The 20,672-nt window shown below is 45.1% G+C and overlaps 1 protein-coding gene across 1 annotated transcript in view; it reads right to left on the bottom strand.

Annotated features, from left to right (window-relative positions):
• Positions 1–20,631, bottom strand: part of Fam162a (family with sequence similarity 162 member A) — a 28,955-nt gene extending 8,324 nt beyond the window's left edge. The window contains exons 1-2 of the mRNA XM_052740455.1: positions 20,493–20,631; positions 2,894–3,016 (exon numbers count right to left, since the gene is read on the bottom strand). Coding sequence (XP_052596415.1) covers positions 2,894–3,016; positions 20,493–20,526 — 157 coding nt within the window. The 5' untranslated portion in view covers positions 20,527–20,631. The remainder of the gene's footprint in view (positions 1–2,893; positions 3,017–20,492) is intronic.
• Positions 20,632–20,672: the final 41 nt, after the last annotated feature.

Consider the following 20,672-nt stretch of genomic DNA (forward strand, 5'->3'; position numbering starts at 1 on the left):
GGGCTCTGGGGAAAACCAATAAGAAGCTTGCTTGAGATATTATTTATTTATTTATTCATTTATTTATTTATTTATTATGTATACAGTGTTCTGGCACCAAATCTCATTATAGATGGTTATGAGCCATCATGTGGTTACTGGGAATTGAACTCAGGACCTCTTGAAGAGCAGCCCCTTAACCTCTCACCTCTTAACCTCTGAGCCATCTCTCCAGCCCCTTGCTTGAGATTTTAATGTTCAAATCCAGCAACACACACACACACACACACACACACACACACACACACACACACGCGTGCAAAAATGCCATTTGTGTCCTTCAGTTATTCATTTAACAGAAGCACCAAGAGACAAGAGACTTCAGGCTAATCCAAGCTTCATGTTAAGTGAGTAGGGTTGCACAGAATGCCTTGTTTTCAAGTGCCATTCCATAACGCCATGAGCACTAAGGTAAAATATAAGTCCTAGCACGCTGTACAGTGGAAAGAATACCACAAGAAAAGATAGGGTGAAGAGAATGCGCTGAGAAAGGACAAGAGTGTGCCTGTCTCCAGTAGAATAAGAAAAAGACCATATGGTTAGATTCCATTAACAGACATTGAACACCAAGCTGAGGAGTTCACTGGATTTGGGATACACTTTTGTTCTTGTTTACATATAAGCCTGGCTGGCCTGGAACTCAAGAGATCTGCTTGCCTCTGTCTCCCAACGGCAGGGATTAAAGACCCGTGCCACCAGAGCTGGCCCTGGGAGATGCACTTAGAAGCAAGGAAGGCTCATCTCAGTCTTCACACTGGTTAGCAGAGGGGAAAGAGGAAGAGTAGAGATTGGGCCAAAAGTCCAAGCAGGAGCACTAATATAAAGGTGACCGGATAGGCTCTGGACCAGAGCACAGCAGCATTAAGGTCACTTGAAGGACAACAAAGATTTGGAGACTGATTAATCTATGACAAAGAAGGGCTCCCGAAGAGCCTCAAACCCGGAGGGAGGCCTTAGGACCAGCAGTACTGTTAACTAAAACATTAGAAAGGGAACCAGCGAGGGAGGGAAGGGGCACAGACGCCATCGCAGATTTGTTCAAGTCTGAATGGATGAATGTCCCCTTGAGGAGGTTCCATCAATAAGTAGGGAGTAAAGATAAGCACTTGTGTGAAGGGTGAGCCACTGAGGGTGCTGAGGAAGAGAGAGTGCCAAGGGCCCATGCAAGGGGACAGGAGCACACAGCAGAGGACCAGAGCATGCTGACGAGGCAAAATAGGGCAAGTCCCAAAGACCGCTAGGGAGAGACGCTCTTGAGAGAGAACTCACCGAGGGTGAGGAGCAGGGAGACCAGGGACTCACAAGGTGCTGGATGAGATGGGATGTTCAGGAACTGCAAGCCAACTTCTACCCACAGCCCTCTGGTCTCTCAGCCACTTTACTTCCACTGAGAGCTATACCTTACCTCATGTCCACCGCCACCTCTTTGCTTTCACGTCAGAAAACAACAGCAATAGGAACAGGAAGGCCATGGGGGCGGAGGGCACCACCGAGTGAGAGGTGTACAAGTACAGAAATGGGTTTGCCTTCCATCTTTCTGGTGGTTGGCACGCTTGTCTTTATACACCCCCCCCCCCCCCACACACACACACACAAATGAATTAAACCACCTGAGAAGAGGATTTAGAAGCCAGGTGGGGGTACACATCTATGACCTCAGCACTTGAGGGCAGATGAGGAGGCAGCGGATTAACTTTGAGACTCAGCCACACAGTGAGTCAGAGCCTGGGGTACACAAAACACTATCCCCACCCCACCCCCAAAAACAGAAAGAAAAGAAAAAAGAAAAAAGAAAGGGCAGTTTATAAAGAACGGCTATGAAAAAGCAAAAAATGAAAAGCATTCCTAATGTTCTTACGATAGAGTAGCCAGGATGCTTTAATTTGGGTGTGTTTCCTCAGCTTTATTTGGGTGAGCATGACCAGGCACTTTATATGCATGTATAGGCTTGTACTTATATACAGTATAAAATCTGATATCCCATATATATATATATATATATATATATATATATATATATTCATACATATGTGACATTCCACAGGACTACACAGTGTTTACAAGAAACTGCCAACAGCTGTATGCAACCACTCTTTTACATTTAGATGTAAATATATATATATATATTTACACTCCCAGCCTTTTCCATATATAGTGATTATTGCTTAGGATAGATCCTGAATCCTGAAACCAGGTTGAAAGGAATAAACATTTTTTAAGTCCTTTAGGGGTGGTTTTTCTACTCACTAAGGCGGAGCCCAAGTGCACCCCCAGAAGAAGCTTGCAGACAAGTGCAGCTGGTAGGTTACAGCTGTGACTGCCCTCCTTCCCACAGGGGCGCCCTGGCCTCAGGTAGGTAGAGCAGCTACAGCCGAAGGCGGTGCCAAACCCAGAATTGAGCCAGCCTCACTATACTTGATCCCAAACATGATCTCTTGATGTGGCTGGGGAAATGACTCAGTCGAGCACGAGGATGTGAGTTTAATCCCCAGGACCCACTTTAAAAAACAAAAAAGCCAGGAGTGACGAGCACACCTACAATCTCAGCACTGGGGAGGCCGAGATAATTGCTGGGCAGCAGGTCTTGCCAAATCAGTGAGCTTCAGATTCAGTGAGAGACCTTGTCTCAAAAAATAAAGTGGAGAATGGTTGAGGACACCTGATGTTAACACACACACACACACACACACACACACACACACTATTGTGCATTGTGAACACAACTGACCCACGCATACTAAGGAAGACTGAGCATGATGGAGGAACACTGGCCGACCTCTTCAGGTTCCAGATAATTCTAAGGGCCGGGCCGGGGCTACCTATTCCATGAATGGATATAGCAATACAAACTTACGGGTTGGGGCTTTGGGACTTTCCTGGGGCTTGGTGCAAAGTCCGTTGATCCTCTTCAAGTCAGTGTTCCTGGCAGACCTTAGAGTGGAGGAGGCATTTCTTTCATATAACCTAAAGCAATGTCCTAGAAGAGAGAGAGAGAGACATAATTCAGAGAGAAAATCTCAGGCTTTCTCAAGATAAGACATACAAGTAGCTGAGTGTGGTGGTGTGGGCCTGTAATCCCAGCACTCAGGAGGGAGAGCTGGGGGATCATCAGATGAGGTCAGCCTGGACAAACAGTGTCAGGCCAGCTATACAGCAGACATTGTCCTCCCTACCCCAAGAGGAAAGGACAAGTCTGCAAGTTTTCACTTACATACACAGAGTACAAATCAGCTCATAAAAGTCGGGTGTGGTGACACAGTACTTGCAAGCTTGAGGCAGGAGGATTTCAAATTCAAGGCCAGCTGTGGTTGAGTTCAAGGTGTGCCTGGGCTACTCTATCTCAAAAAAACCCCAAACAAACCAAACAAAAATTCAGCTCTCCTAGAAAACATAAATTAGCTCATTTAGAAAATACAATATATGTAAAGCATACAAGCTACACAGGTGTAGGAGAAATGACTGTGTCTAAGGTGTATACTTGGTGCTGTTTCAAAATATAACTGCTTTGCTGATTAAAAATGAAATTTAAGACCGGAGGTGGTACTTTAATCCCAATACTTGGGAGGCAGAGGCAGGTGGATCTCGGTGAGTCTGAAGCCAGCCTGGTCTACAGAGAGAGTTCTAGGACAGCCAGGGATACACTGAGAAACCCTGCCTCAAAACAAACAAACAAATAATAAAACAAAAACAAACAAAAAAGAAAGAAATGAAGTTTACAGCATACTATTATTTATTTATTTATTAATTATTTATTATTTTTTTGGTTTTTCGAGACAGGGTTTCTCTGTGTAGCTTTGTGCCTTTCCTGGAACTCACTCTGTAGCCGGGGCTGGCCTCGAACTCACGGAGATCCGCCTGGCTCTGCCTCCCAAGTGCTGGGATTAAAGGCGTGCGCCACCACCGCCTGGCGAGCATACTATTTTATCAGTGAATTCTACACAAACACTTTTCACAGGTGTGTTTAGTTATGATTACAGCATGGCAGTAATACTCTTCTATCTCTTAAAGACGGGCTGTCGAGGTTCATTAAGAGTCAAGCTATATAAAAAAACAAAACAAAACACCAAACAAACAAACAAACAAACAAAAAGAGTCAAGCTAGAGTTGTTGTTTAAGAAGATTGTCTGTGCTTCTTATTGCACAATACAGAGACCTGGGTGTTTCAGGACACAGTGGCACCTGTCTGTAATCCCAGCACTTGGGAGGCAGAGGCTTGAGGATCAGAGTTTAAGGTCATTCTCTGCTACATAATGAGTTGAAAGCTATATTAAGACTTTGTCTCAAAACACTAAGCCTCCTTCCTACCCCACCCCAAGACCCATAAGCCAATTTTGCCATTTATTTAGTGATAGTGAATTGACCAGAAGGTGCTACAAGGCCAGGTTACCCCTCAAAGTTCCTCATCACCTTTCCTTTGTGAGCAGCAAGGAATTGGTTTCCTACTTCTGATTTCATTATGGATTGCAAGATGGTGGTATTCTTTTTCACACCATTTGGTTGTCCTTAGGTACAGGTTTAATAGGATCATGGGATAAATGTTTGCATGAATAAATACATGTACGCATGCACTCACATGCGCGCGCGCGCGCGCGCGCACACACACACACACACACACACACACACTCAGGCTAGTCTTCACAACCTCCCAGGGACCTTCTGTCTAAAAGCAGTACAAGGAGCGCCCACATCGTAACCTGTGTAATGCTTCTGTTATCTGTTAGTCCTCAAATGTTGCCATCTTTGGTTAGGAGGGACCTTTGAGGTGGCTCCTGAGGTCCTCAACACATGATCAGTGATTGCTGACAGCTTCCTTCCTCTCTGACAACATGTTCCAGATCCACTTTGAATGTTCCCACCCCTAACTTGAAATTACACATTCTTCCAAAGGGATCTGGGAATGTTCTTAGAGACCCCATGGGACCTTCACGGTTTGTCACCATTCCTAAGCCTTTTGGCGAGCAAAGCTAGTGTCGTAGTTAGAGTTTCTATTGCTGTGATGAATCACCATGACCTAAGGCAAGCTGAGGAAGAAAGGGTCTATTTGGCTTACATACATTTCCACTTAGAGTCCATCACTGAAGGAAGTCAGGACAGGAACTCAAACAGGGCAGGAACCTGCAGGTAGTAGCTGATGCAGAGGCCATGGAGGGGTGTTGCTTACTCAGCCTGGTTTCTTTCTTTCTGTTTGTTTGTTTTAGAGACAAGGTTTCTCTGTGTAGCACTGGCCATTCTGGAACTCACTCTGTAGACCAGGCTGGCCTCAAACTCAGAAATCCACATGCCTCTGCCTCCTGAGTGCTGGGATTAAAGACATGTGCCACCACTACCTGGCCATCCTGCTTTCTTATAGAACCCAGGTCCATCAGTCCAGGTATGGCACTACTCACAATGGGCTAAGCCCTACCCCATCAATCACTAAGAAATGCTCTACAGCCAGACTTTAAGGAGGGATTTTCTCAGTTGAGGTTCCCTTCTTTCAGATGACTCTAGCTTGTATCAAGTTGACTTAAAACTATTCAGCAGAGCTAAGAAATGGATACCTTCTTTAAAGAATACCTTAAGAAATACATTTTGGTCAGAAGTTTTTACCTTCTGTATGAATAATTTAACCAATTAATGGTTAAGCAGAATTAAAAGCAGAGACATTACGAAAGTTTTGATGGGAGTGGGAGAAAAGGAGAGTCATGACCAAGTGTGAGGTTGTGCCATGAGAGAGCAGGTCCAACACAGGCCTTTGGAGAGCCAGAGCCTGCAGAAGAGCCCAGCGCCGGGGGCAAGGGAGAAAGGGAGCATCTAGGAAGTACCAGTGAGCAGGAAAGCGAGCAGGAAGGTGCGGATGATGGCGCTGCTGGTACTCCCTGGTGCTCTGGAAACAGAAAGGGAAGGCCACAGACTTATCTTTTGTGTGGGAGTGCCTTCACAGCTCTATGGGTAAATGTGCATTTGCAGGGGGATAACAGCCTGCCTGGGAGTCTCAGAGCCTCCAAGACTGGGACAGTGAGGAGTAAGAGGTGGCTTTAACCGTGGTCACTCTGTTCCCCACCCACAACTCATGCTGACCATTCAGTCTCTGTGGACTCCTGAATCCGTATTTAGAAGGGGGGTGAGGCTGTAGTTTTCTTTTGATGTCTTTGTCTGGCTTGACATCAGGATGATATGCTCTCATTAAATGAACCAAGAAATGATTGGAGATGGGAAGATCACTATGTAGCCCAGGCTGGCCTCAAACTCTCAATCCTCTGCCTCAGCCTCCAAGTGTTGAGATTACAGGTTTAAGCCACCACACCCTGCTTGAAAGCTCTGGTCTTGTCTTTCTTTCCTTCCTTCCTACCCCACCCCCTTCTCTCTTTTCTTTTGTGCCCTATCGGGGATTCAATCCAGAACCTTGGCCATAGCAGGTAAGCACTTTACCTTGGACTACATCTCCATCCCCTCCCTGCCTTTTTTTTTTAAAAAGTTGTAAAGTTCTAATTGTCCTTAAGTGTTTGGGTCAGTTTTTTTTTTTATTTTTATTTTTATTTTTTTTTTGGTTTTTTTTTCGAGACAGGGTTTCTCTGTGTAGCTTTGAGCCTCAGTTTTTTTTTAAAGATTTATTTATTCATGTATTTTATGTAATTTGAATGTATGTCTGCATGACAGAAGAGGGTATCAGATCCCATTATAGATGGTTGTGAGCTACCATGTGGGTGCTGGGAATTGAACTCAAGATCTCTGGAAGAGCAGCCAGTGCTCTTAACTGCTGAGCCATCTCTCCAGCCCCTTTGGTTCAATTTTTTTCTTTTTTATTTTGACTCAGTTTCAGTCATTTTGGGCATACAATTATTTTTAGCATTATCTTGTAGTCTTCATGTATTTGGCCACAGAAACTTCTGCTTAGCTTAGTGGTCAGCTGAAAATGAAACAGTCTCCCACAGACAAGGCTGGGGTCTTTGCTGCCTGGCTCTGAGGTAATGGAGCATGTCATTCCCCAGCTTTCGATTCTTGCTTACACAGAACCTAAATGAGCAAGTGCAAGAGTTCTGAGCCCTCCTCTGGCTTTCCTGATGCATAGACTCCATCCTAGCAGCACGGCAGAGCTTGTCAGGCCAGAACAGACACCTTTCCTAGCTTTTCCTTCTCAATGTTCGCATTTACCCAGCTCTCACCTCTCTACTACACTCGACAAACACCACAGACAGTTTTTCATAAACGTCCCAGAGACAAAGCTGTTTGCACAGCTCAGAATCAGGTGAAAGACAAGCTTTGTGCGTGGAAGTTTCCTGCAGACCGCTACACAGGTCAAATGGTAAGAAAATCTCTGGGGTCCGGGTGGGGAGCCACTAGCCCCTTCCGCCTTTGTCAGCTCCTGCTAAAACTGAAGTTGTGGCTGCTGGTGTTCCAGGCTGCTGTGAAGCTGACAGGAGAATGAATGAACCAAGTTAAAGCTGCCACGTCTCAGGCTTCTTACCATAGTTCACACATTCTTCTTGAATAAATGCTCTTCAGATCACAAGGCCTTACAAAATCTTCATTTACACGGTAACGACTTTCAGAGGTCCTTACCCGATTCAGTAGAGTCAGACCCTCTGGGCGGAGACTGGGGCCAGCTCATGAGAGACCCCACTCATTGCACAGCAGCTCTGCCTCAGCCTCGGTGACCACACCAGTGCCACCCAGGGCTGCAGGTGCACACACATCAAAGGAGATGAACTGCAGTGCCTTCCCTTGTTTCCTCATTTTGAACGTGGTAATGCAATATCACAGCACCAGGGCTGGTTTGAGGGTGAGCTGGAAAACCAATGGGAGCGAGCAAGCATCCAGCAGGATGTGTGAAATACGGCAGACTCTACACGTCTGCACGTCTGCTCAGGTGCCGACATCTCTACAGCACTTCTCAGCTCTACCCCAGGGGGCCTGAAGTCCTGACCAGTGGTTACCAAGCTGGGAGTGTGGAAGAGGCTCTTCAATAGTCCTCCATCGGACAAAAGCACACACTGCTGAGATCCTCAGACCTTAGAACCAGAGTTAGCCACAGGCCTGTTTGAAACACACCACACAGCTACTGACCGCTAGTTCCTCTTCTCTCTCTCCCCCCTCCCTCTTTTCATACATCAGGGTCTCACGATGTAGCCCAGGCTGGCTTTGAACTTACAGCAATCCCCCTCAGAGCTGGTTTAACAGAATGAACCATCATACTTGTGAGAAATGTGCATTTCTAACAACTCCTAGGGTGCAGGACAGCTGCTGGCAGGACTGCACTTTAGAACTTAGTGGTGGTCAGACACAGGTAACCCTGTCAACCACCTTTAAGTGCCTGACTCAGACGCACTGAGTATATTCGGTTAAACCGGAGAGCCACTGGTTCAAAGTGACCCACCCATAAGGACACAGCCCACACACTGCTGTCCTGTTCCTACAGGAGCTAGGTTAACTGGAGCTCACTAGGCAGATGCTGCTCTCTAAATGGAAAATGGGGTAAGGGCAGTAATTGTTTCCAAAGAGGACAGAAGACAGATGGCCACTCACTCAGTTTCAGCTGTAATAATAAAAGCAAAAATACCAGCCTGTAGAGTGTGCGGCTGCCATAGGCCACAGAAATGCACGTGGAGGTTGTCATTCATTTGCCCAGCAGATAATAACTGAGCACATACTATGCATATGTACAAGACACTTACACTTGGGCAATATATAGAACAGATAAAGATCTGTGCCATTATCACCTACATTCTAGTGTGAATGTGCGTGCACACACACACACACACACACACACACACACACACACACACACTTATATGTCAGAAGCTAAGTGCCAGAGAGGAAAAATATAAATGAAGGGGGACATTGGGACACGACATGTATGTGTGTTTGAAGTGAGTGGGTGACACTTCAGTCTGGAAAGTCTCTTTGAGAATGTCACTTGTAGCTTCAGGAGCCACAAGAAGCCAGTGGAAGCAGAAGGGAGTACATGATGGCAGAGAAGCAGAACATGAGGTCAGAGAGGTACCCAGGACAAAAATGGGGCCAGGGATTCGAAGACATGTTTACCTAGATCAGAAACATCTCCCTAACTTTTCTTACAGCCACTTCATACTACATGACAGTAACTTCCACCTCTCCAAAGGATAAATACTGATGAAAACATACACAAATATGATCATTTATACACATTAGAGATGTAACAGATGAGTGTGAAAATAATTGTTAAATGTTACTACAGGAAACAGTTATGAGCTACTGGATGAGATCGTGGTTTTTGATTCCATAACAAAATGAGAGCACAGATAAGACTTTCATTAAGACTTTCCTTTTTGGTCCCTAAGAGATAAAACACATTGCCCCAGATATCCAAGACAGAAATTTTCCATTCTCAAAATTATAAACACACAAAACAAAAGAAAAACAGCCCTTTAGCCCTGTGGGTGCACTTGAAGCCTTCTCTGTCCCTGGCTGACCAGTGAGCAGTCCCCAGGGCCTCGAAGGAAGTCCAGATGAAGCCTGTAGCTGGTTACTTTTAAGAGTAGAGGTTCAGCCAGGCGGTGGTGGCGCACGCCTTTAATCCCAGCACTCAGGAGGCAGAGGCAGGGGGATTTCTGTGAGTTCAAGGCCAGCCTGGTCTACAGAATGAGATCCAGTACAGGTACCAAAACCTGTCTCAAAAAAAAACCAAAAACCAAAAACAAAACAAAACAAAACAAAAAAAGAGTAGCAGTTCTCCACAAGTGTGGTGACGCACACCTTTAATCCCAGCACTCAGGAGGCAGAGGCAGGTGGATCTCTGTGAGTTCAAGGCCAGCCTGGTCTACAAAGAGAGTTTCAGGACAGCCAGGGCTGTTACAGAGAAACCCTGTCTCAAAAAAAAAAAAAAAAAAAAAAAAAAAACCAAAAAACCAACCAACCAACCAACCAACAACATGTCTGAGAGTCAGAGAGAGACTGCTGGACACCTCTGTCAAAGTTCTCATTGAGTAGAGCTGGGTGGCTCTGAGGATGGATGTTTCTAACGTGTCCTAGAGCTGACACAGACTGTTTAGGGACTCACAATTTGAAAACCACTGCCATACAAGTATTACTACTAACTGGTGGCTGGGGTTAGAGGTGGGAAGTGAGGATCCAGGCGGTCATGGGGCACTTGGGAAGTGGATCTCTGAGTTTGAGGCCAGCCAGGTCTACAGAGCAAGTTCCAGACAGCCAGAGCTACAAAGAGAAACCCTGTCTCAATGTGTGTGTATGTGTATATATGAATGAAACATAGGCACTTGAGTATCACATCATACTGTCTTTATCTTATATTTATATAAGATATTATGTATTGATATTTCATATAAAAATAATTACAGAGCATTTGAAGTTACCTTACGTGCTAATATACATCTGGAATGGGAGAGGAAAATAAAAGGCTGGGTACAGGAAATGCACTCAACTCAGGGTAGAATAAAGATGTGCCGAAGACTAGCATGTCCTGGTGGCAAGGAGAAAATTACATATGGTGGAACATGTTTTGGTAGTCTAAGCCAGTGGTTCTCAACCTTCCTAATGCTGAGACCCTTTAATACAGTTCCTCATGTGGTAATCCCCAACGATAAAATTATTTCCATTGCTACTTCATAACTGTAATTTTCCTACTGTTATGAATTGCAATACACATATCTGATATGTGACCCCCTGTGGGAGGGGTCATGACCCACAGGTTGAGAACAAGAACGCTTTGTTGCTCTCAGATGTGGCTAGCATCTTCGAGGACTTTGTCAGAAGTGTAGCTGGTTCCCACTCAGACCTAAACAATGTAAATCTGCACTTTGAATGAGATGAAGGTTTACTTTTGAAATGTGGACACCCATATCCATTTCAAGGGCTGCTGAGGACTCACTGTGTGATGGACACACAGAAACTAATGTGATACATTGTTAAGTCTGGCAGTGTTTCTCAGGCTCAGCTAGGAGCTTCATAGAGATGCAGATGCTCAAAGCCAGCTGCAAACCTTCAGGACTCCCCAGGGGTTCTAATATGCAGCCGGTTTCTCCATGGTCTTGAGTTCCTACCCTGGCTTTCCCTCAATGACTGTGATGGAGGCATGTAAGCCAAATTTCCTCACCAAGATGGTTTTGGTCAGTGTTTTTAAATTTACATATGTATTTAAATTTTATGTGTGAGTATTTTGCTTGCATGTATGCATGTGTACCAGGTGCCTGATGCTCTCGGAGGTCAGAAGAGGACATCAGGTCTTCTGGAACTGGAGTTACAGAGGTTGTGAGCCACTCCGTTGGTGCTAGGAACTGAACCTGAGTCCTCAGTAAGAATAAATGCTCTTAACTCCTGAGCTGCACTGGCCAAACTAAGACACCAGGACACAACTGCAAAACTTAAAACTGGCTGGGTTCAAAATCCCTCCACAAAGCTAACACCACTAGCCTCTTGATTGCTAATGCTCAATTCATGACTTCAGACGCTGGAATCCCACTGGAGTGTATCTGCAGAGCACAGCCCCAACAGTCAGTATTTGATGGTATGCTGTGTGCACAGTCCTTGGCCCTTGGAGGGGAGGGCAGGGAAGGACCGATGGACAGACAGATGGACGGCGGATACTTCTCGTCCACAGCACCCAGTTATCCTGTGAGTGTCCCACAACGGACGATTGAAGCTCACTGCACAGCCCTGAGACACACCTCATTCCTTTTTCCTCATGTTCCAGGCCAGGAACTTCCATGACCTTGGCTGGAAGAAGCTGTTTGTGAGGCAACATTGTTCCTCTCCCATGTCCCATGGAAAGATTTTTTTAAAAACAATTATGTAAAAAACTAGGTGGTTCTCATATTAGCCCTCAAATGCCTGTTTGATCTCTTTAAACTAGGGTACTGCTGATGCTATTACAGCTGTGACAGGAAAGGGTAAATCTGTGAAGGACTTTTTGTGTGTGACTCGGAGCCAATTTTAAACCTCATAAGGAGGGAGATACACAGTATCCCAGGGACAGCCAAGTCCTACACATCAGATAATCAATACTGTTTTGTTTTAATTTAGTGAAATTGTATGTTAAGTTTGTAAGTGCTCAGTAGACCTAAAAGAATGAGTAAGCTACAGTATTTTTCACAGATTGGCATTCTGGCCCACAAATCTCACTAGAACAGAGAGCCACTGATTTAATTTCCATAGAGGCAAAGTCGAGCTGCCCTGAATGCTCCTAACAACAAAAGAAACAAACCTGTTCCATAATGTGCACTGAGCTCTCTCAAGATCCGACCCAGTGCAAGGGATGGATTCTTCCTGACTTCAAACACTGGTCTGCATTGTTTCTGGACGTGGCACTTGCCAGGCTGTGTCAATGACACCATGCTTTTCTAGAGGCTTTCCAAAACAAAGTGACAATACCAGACCAACTCACTCTGGCTCTGTGTATTAGGCGCCTTGTGCTCCCCCACAGCGGAGAATCTTTTCATCTGCCACCAACTCTTCCCCCCAAAAAGCTTTGCCAAACATGCAGAGCACTTTGAGCAGAGAGAACAGTGTTTTAGAAATAGTCATCAGTGCAGAAAGCAGGGCAGGCCTGAAGAGAAGGCGGAATTGGAAAAAGCAGCCACAGGGAACGGCATGGGCATGAAACCCTCCTTCAGGAAGCATGGCCACACTGCAGCCCAAGTGGGTGACACGCAGGAAACAGGAGAGCTGTGGTTTCAGGGAAGAACCAGGAGATGAAAAACACAACAGAGCAAAAGGGAGAACAGACTGACACTGAGTTCTGTAGGCCTGCCGAACTCCTAATTACCATTTGTAACATTAGATCCATGGGAAAATTGCTCTGAGTTGAAAATAAAACCATACGAATTTATAAATAAATCTTTGGAACCTGGCCAGTTTTTTAATCAAGGTCTTAAAATGCTACTAGAATCTCATGGTCTGTCTCTAATGAGATGCAGTCATTCCTTCTTGTCCACCCCACCCACACCCTACACTCCCAACAGTGGCCCTCGAAACTCTCTAGGCCTTAGCTGTTGGCTTTCAGTTTATGACAGAAAACAGGCTCCTGACTCCATCTGGTTTTCTCACTGTTCCCAGCAGGCTCAGAAGAACACAAATCCCTCTTTCTGATCTCGTGAGTCCTTCCATTTGGGACCCTCCTGAGCGACACTGTGCCTAGCTATCAGCGCCTCTATTTCCCCCATGCCCACTGTCTTCTTCCTGCAAATAGCACAGGCCCATCCTAAGACCAAAACACAACAAACCCACCTTTACGTTATAAAGGTTTTACAGAAACTTTGGAGGGCACATCAAGGTACAGTGTAGATGTAAAGGTACTGTCTGTCACAGCTCCCAGGGAAAACCTGCTGCGTTTCTTTCTAGACTTTCTTGTGTTCACAATTATATATTGTATCTTTATTATGGCAAAAAGCTACAAAAACCATTCCCAGATGTCAGAAATACCTCTGACAGATGTGTAACATCCAGTGCAGGTATGACCTGAATTTAATCACATCCAGCCTGTCTCAGTCTGTCTGTCAATCTCTTTCTCTCTCTGAAATGGGGGACTCACTGTTGCCCAGGTTGGTCTTGAACTCCTGGGTTCAGATAAACCTACTGCCTCAGCCTTCTGAACCTGTACCTTCCTCTATAAACATCTGGAATGGTTATTATCTTCTAAGAATCAGACAGTGGAAGGTTAAAGAGCAGAATTACCCCCTGAAAGTTCTTGATATAACAAATTGCTTTCAGGAAGGCAGAAGCAATTTTTGTAGTTCAACCAGTAGACAGTGAGCATTTCTGACTCATGCCACAGTAAAATGGAGGGTCCGCTATCTTGGAGAAAACATTCGCCATTTCAACAGGTCCAATGAATAAAATATTAAATCTCCCTTTCGTAGGTTAAAAGAATGACCAAGAGGCACGTACTGATTACCTTCACTTCACTCCACACATGGGTCTTCCCAAGCACTTCACTGAAGTGCTCTAACTGTAGTGATCCCCATCTAGCTGAAACAATACGTTTCACATTCTCACCATTAGCCTATTTCCCCCTACCCTTCCCATCTTTGTGGCCACTGGATTCTACTTACTCTTTTTTCCATATATATATATATACATATATATATATGTATATATATATACATATATATATACACATATGTATATATATATATATATATATATATATATACCGTGTTCTGTCTGCATGTACGCCTGCAGGCCAGAAGGGGGCGCCAGATCTCATTCTAGATGGTTGTGGTTGCTGGGAATTGAACTCAGGACCTCTGGAAGAGCAGCCAGTGCTCTTAACCACTGAGCCATCTCTCCTGCCCTTATCATTCTTGAAGAACTCACCCCCTCCTGCCGTTACCTACCACCTTCTCTTCGGTCCTGCCCTGCTTTGTTTTCTGTTGCTGTAGTAAGACACTGACCAAAAGCATTTTGAGAGGAGAGGGTTTATTTGGCTTCCATATCCCAACCAGTCTATCGGTCACTGAGGGGAGTCAGGGCAGGAACTCAAGCAGGAGCAAAGGAAGGATCACAAAGCATTGGCTCACTCGGCCTGCTTGTCCATACAACCCAGGACCACTTGCTCAGGCTTGGCACTGCCCACGTTGGGCTGGGTCCTCTGACAAGCATTAATCAAGACAATGCTTCGCAGACATCCCAAAGGCCAATCTGATGGAGGCAAATCCTTAACTGAAGTTCCCAGATAACTCGTTTGTGTCAATTTGACAAAAACTAACAGTGCATTTTCCTTTACCTCCAATCTCAATGATCTATGTTTCATTATGTTTATATTTATTTGCGTATGTACATGCATGCATATGATGTAGCATTGGTGCAGAGGTCAGAGGACAACTTGCAGGAGCTGGTTTTCACCTTCTGCTGAAAGGGTCCTGGGGATCAAACTCAGGTCATCAGACTTGGTGGCAAGTGCTTTAACTTGCGGGCCACTTTACCAGCCTATCTTTTTTTGATCCTCTTTTTCCCACTTCCTTTTTTTTTTTTTTTTTTTTGGTTTTTCGAGACAGGGTTTCTCTGTGTAGCTTTGCGCCTTTCCTGGATCTCGCGCTGTAGACCAGGCTGGCCTCGAACTCACAGAGATCCGCCTGCCTCTGCCTCCCGAGTGCTGGGATTAAAGGCGTGCGCCACCACCGCCCGGCCCACTTCCTGTTTTTAAGCTATGCCAGGACCCCAAGGGTCTGCTCTACTGTTACTTTGTGCTACTGTGGAAGGATTCCTCATCCTATTTTAATAATTAGCTTCACAATAAAGACTTCTGTATTTTTTTATCTCCACAGGTCTTTAACTGAGAGATCTCATCATCACCTCTAACAGAGTAATATCTACAACTCAGCAATACATCTCTGTACAACTAACAGGTCTGCGAGGGCACTCCTGATTGTTTTTCCTTTTTTCCCCACTTCGTGTGTGTGTGTGTGTGTGTGTGTGTGTGTGTGTGTGTGTGTGTGTGTGTGTGTTTGTATTTATGGCAGGATCTTATGTTGCTCAAGCTGGCCTTGAGCTTGCAACAAACCTCCTGCCTCAGGCCAAATTTTAGGATAAACAGGCATGTACTACATGCCTGGCAATCTACCACCTTTCTTATTTCTAACAATGGACATATCTGCAGTCCCCCATACTTGAAACTTACAGACCCCATCTTAAAATAATACTTTGCCTGGAGAAATGACTCAGTGTTAAGAGCACTGGCTGCTCTTCTAGGACCCGGATTCAATTCCCAACACCCACATGGCTGCTCACAATCATTTGTAACTCCAGTTCCAGGGGATCCAACACCCTTTTCTGGCCTCTTCTGGCACTGCATGCATGTGTGCACAGACACACATTCAGGCAAACAATAATGCACATACAATAGAGTATCTAAAAATTTACTTTTAATGATAGGTATGTGTGTGTACGCATGTGGGTGCAAGTACCTGTGAAGACCAGAAGAGGGCATCAGACACTTCAGAGCTGAAGGTACAGGTGCTGGGAGATGAACTTCAGTCCTCTGCAAGAACAGCAAGTACTCCTAACCACTGAGTCATTCTTCTAGTCTCATCAAGTTACCTTAAATTCTCCACACCTCCTAAACCCCTACCTTGAAGGCACTCTCTGTTGCCATTTCCATCATCACCTCACATAGGGCTCACTGCAGCATCTTCACAGGATGTAGCAGTACGTCCTGTACACAGTTGCCTTGTTAATTTTCCAGTTTCAAAACAATGATTGATGCTTCGAAGCCCTTGTTTGACCAAATCCATCTAGTTCAAACTCCTTACAAGCTCACACCGTTTCTCCTACTGCCTCTAAGGTAATGTGAGTTTCTTTCTGGCTGCCTTTCCCCCTCACACCTCTCAAGACTCATAACCACCCCTCTTCTTCGCTCATATCACTATAGCCCTTCCTGCTGCAATGGAACCTTCAGTTGATAATCCTAGCTCATTAAACTTTCCCTTTCTCTAAAATTCTTTTTTTGTTTGTTTGTTTTTTTGAGACAGGGTGTCTCTGTGTAGCTTTGTGCCTTTCCTGGATCTCACTTGGTAGCCCAGGCTGGCCTCGAACTCACAGAGATCCGCCTGGCTCTGCCTCCCCAGTGCTGGGATTAAAGGTATGCACCACTACCACCGGCTTTCTCTAAATTCTAAAGTCCATGGTGTACTGGCTCTAGAGAGAAAGAGAGGTTCGGAATCTCTGACCTATACTGTTTACTAGTAACTCTCACCACAGCAGATTTCAAGCTGCCAATATGGCATTTCCACTTTTTGAAGTTAGAGGGATTGCACAATACCAGCAGGACCCAGCCCAGCAGCACTCACAATCTGGTCTATAAGCTAGAGCTTAACACATGCCGTACGCCCTCTAGCTGCATTATATGGGTTGGTTTACACACTGCAATAAACTAGCCCTAGGAAGTGAGCAGTGTATGGGACACAGTGTGTATGCTCAAATAGAAACCTGTTGGCACCACCTGGGGCAATATGATAAGCCAAAATTGGAGTAGTGGATGTGATCTCATTTAGGGTTGGTTAGCAAGAACAAATAAAAGAACAATGAAGGAGTAAACTGGAATGGAAATAAAAATCAGAGTGGGAGCCGGATATCGGTTATGTCCCAGCTTTGCACCTATGTGGCCCTTAGCAAGTACATTCCCTTCCTAAACCTTACATTTATTTCCTCCTCCATCCAGGGTGGTGACACACACTAGAAATCCCAGTACTTAGGAAGCCGAAGGTTCCAGGGAAGCTGGGCTATATAATGAAACCCTGTCTCAAACAGCAAAAGTAGGGGAAGTTCCCTCATCTATTTAAGGTCACTTCTAAAATATGTCTTCAGTGCTTTGGGATATGGGTTAAACAGACAGAAGAAGCCCCTGGTCTTCTGCACTCTTAACAGCAATGAAAATACAGTCATTGTAAAAGCTGGCAAGTCAAAGGAACACAGGGCAACAAAACTTCCCTAAGGCATGAAGAACATTCTGGCCAATCCATTCACTCTTTGCCTCAATCAACCTACCGGAAAGATACAAAGACATAATGTCTCAGAGCCGCCGAGGAGATGGACCAGTGGATAAGAGCATTTGCTATGCGAGCCAGAGTTTGCCTTCTGGGCGCCTATGTAAAGGGCCAGGTCTGGCTACTTAGTGTTGTAACAGCCAGCGCTGTGAGGGGTGGAGACCGGAGGATCAGTGGGGTCGGCCGGCTGCCAGCCTAGCTCCAGGTTCAGTGAGGGAATAAAGTAGACATCTTACGTCCTTCTCAGGGCCTCACATGGGCACAAAATGTGTACACAAACATCTGCATACAACACACACACACATTTAAATAAAGATACAATGGTTTAAAAGTTGTATCTATTTTATTTAGCTTTCAGGAGAAAAGAGATGTGAAAACTTACCTTATATTTGCACAACCCAAGATATATCCTAGTGTCCTGCCATCAAAGCAATGTGTACTAAGATACTGATAAGGGCTGAGAATTTAGTAAATACAAGACAAAGCTAATCTGGTGCTCAGGGAAGCCACAGCAGTTCCGGTGAGAAGCTATTTGGCCTCCAACTCTTCTATTATTGCTTCTTAAAAGAACCCACACTGCTCTGAGAAATGGATGGCAGCCACAGCCCCTCTCTCTGACTAGTACACAATCATAAACATCAGAACGCGATTTCAGAGGTTCACAAGACCTCTCCTCTGTGATGGTGTCCAAATATTGCAAGTCAACCACTCTGACCTATACCTCTAACTACGTCCACACAACAACAAACAACGAAAGTCCGTGAAGCCTCCTCTATACTGTTTGCAAAGGGAGTTTACCCAGGACCACCAACGGAGGCTGTTAAAGCACAGCTCGACTTTGGAAAACGAGTTGGGGGTACCTAAAACTTCATCCACCCAGAAGAGCACCTTATTCCGAATAATATTCTGGATAAGAAAATAACGCCCAAGTTAATTTTTTTTTTTAAATGTGGAAGGGTGTTCTACCTGCTTGTGTGTCTGTGCATCACATATATACAGTGTTCTTAGAGGCCAGAAATGGCTGTCAGATCCCTAGGACTGCAGTTATAGATGGCTGTGAGCCACCATATGGGTGCTGGGAATTGAACTCAGATCCTCTGGGTGAGCAGTCAGTGCTCTTAACCAGTGAGTCATCTGTCCAGCCCCAGATTAAAATTCTAACTGAACCATCATAAACGTGGTCAATGTTATCTATTGAATCACTTTTGGTTCTCGAAAATCCATTTGCCTGTGAAAGTGTACTCCTACTTCACAAACATATCAGCATTTCATGACTTCCAGCTCACATGAAGGAGGCCCAACTGCACTTGGGAGGATCTCTGTGAGTTCCAGGCCAGCATGGTCCACACAGTGAGTTCCATGCCAGCCAGAGCTACACAATGAATATCTCAAAAAACCAAAAAGAAGCCCCAACTAGTCATGTGACAGTTACTTACACACGCAAATATCCCAGTAAGCAGCAGCAGCAAAGAACACGATAACACAGATTCACTGCCTCCCTTTGGCACTCACATTTTTGACTAAGTGCTGGACAAGTTTATTTAGCTTTGTGACTTAGGTTTATTTCTAAAGACAGGAGGGAATGATAAGACCCGAGGGGGCTGCTGTGGGAACCAGATAATGATGTGAAAGTGCTTAGTAATAAAACAGGCAAAAGTAAAAGAAATCATTGGAAGGTGCTCATAACACATCACCTATTCACAGATCACTTGGAAACAGTTGCTCACAAAATCCTTGGTCTGCCATCAAATGTTTCCCTACCAGAAGTAAAATAAATTGTTGCTAAATCGTGCAAGGAATTCTGTCTTGGTTAGAGCCCAACAGCGACATTACAAAACATCAGAAATCTGCGGAGACACTTTAGATTTCCATGATGTGTCCTACAATCTCAAAGTCTACAAAAGTAACTACTGTCAGAATTTCTTCAAGTATTTAGTGGTTTTTTTAAATAACTCACAGATTGTTTATCCTTTTGCTTGCACTGTTGAAAACTTTATAATACTTATTAAAAATGTACACAAGAGATTTTAGATGAATTAGACCCTAACTTACAGAAATCAAAACCAGTAATAGAATGAGGGCTCTCTCTCTCTCTCTCTTTCTTTCTTTCAAGCAGAGTGGGTGTTAGTGTTTGAGGGTATAATGTGGTCCCATTGAAACATGTCTACAAGTCGGTAAAATCTAACCTTTCATTGGCTATCCCTCAAAAGTATGCAACTATTTTACATTTGCTATTCTTTGCATTGCTTCATTTGCATTTACAATGTACATCTGCATTACCACAATAGCAAAAACGTGGAGCTATTCTTTCTTTAAAATTAAATAACTCTTCAGTGATTTGATGCCGTGGAACAAAAGATCACTATATATCATGAAAGTTCATAAAGATGATCAAAAGAGTAAGTTACCCACTAAAGACCCTCAAGATTCAAGCTGCAAGCCCTCTGATTTCTCAACCGTGATAATTCCAAGGCTCTCTAGATTTCCTCAAGGTGGGACAGACTCGAAAAAACCCAAATGCTCCAATGTTTTCTAAGAAAACAGGCTACGGAGCTTGTATTAACATAAATAACACTTTCCCCTAGGAAAGTCGAAGCACCTAATGGCACTATTGTTTAAAAGTAATGTCTTCCCACTCACATCTTAAGAAAACAGCTACTTGTATTCTGTGAGCTCTTCAGGTCCCTCACCTAAGGACGGAGGGACAAGTGTCTGAGGAGGAAGGCTCAACCAGAATAACGGATGGGGGACATTTCGGGTGGAAAGCAGAAGTTCCAGAGATAACTCTGAGCAAGCGCTCACAGGATAGGAGGACGAGGACCAGGTGGAGGCATCAAGGCACTAACTTCAGATGAGAGCTGAGTGGATGAGATCCAGATGCCAGGGTCTCCCCAGCATCCCCCCCCCCCCGGTCCCCGGCCCCCCACGGCGGCAGTTAAGTAGGACACCCCCACGGCGGTGATGCCCCCTCCTGCCGCCCGCAGCCCCGCGTCTCACCAGCCGCCAGGCGCAGGCCGCGGAGGCTCCCCATGGCCGCCTGCTCCGCCGACGCACAGCAGCCCTGCCCGGGCGGCCGCGGCGCTGGCGCTCAATGTCACCGAGCGCCCGCGTGGGCAGGGCAGGGCGCTGACGGGGTGGGCGGGGCGAGCGCGACGCGGCGGGCGTGAGGGACGTGCG

Source organism: Peromyscus californicus, unplaced genomic scaffold, assembly GCF_007827085.1.
Source record: "Peromyscus californicus insignis strain IS unplaced genomic scaffold, ASM782708v3 Scaffold_16__1_contigs__length_79575227, whole genome shotgun sequence".
Lineage (NCBI taxonomy): Eukaryota > Metazoa > Chordata > Mammalia > Rodentia > Cricetidae > Peromyscus > Peromyscus californicus.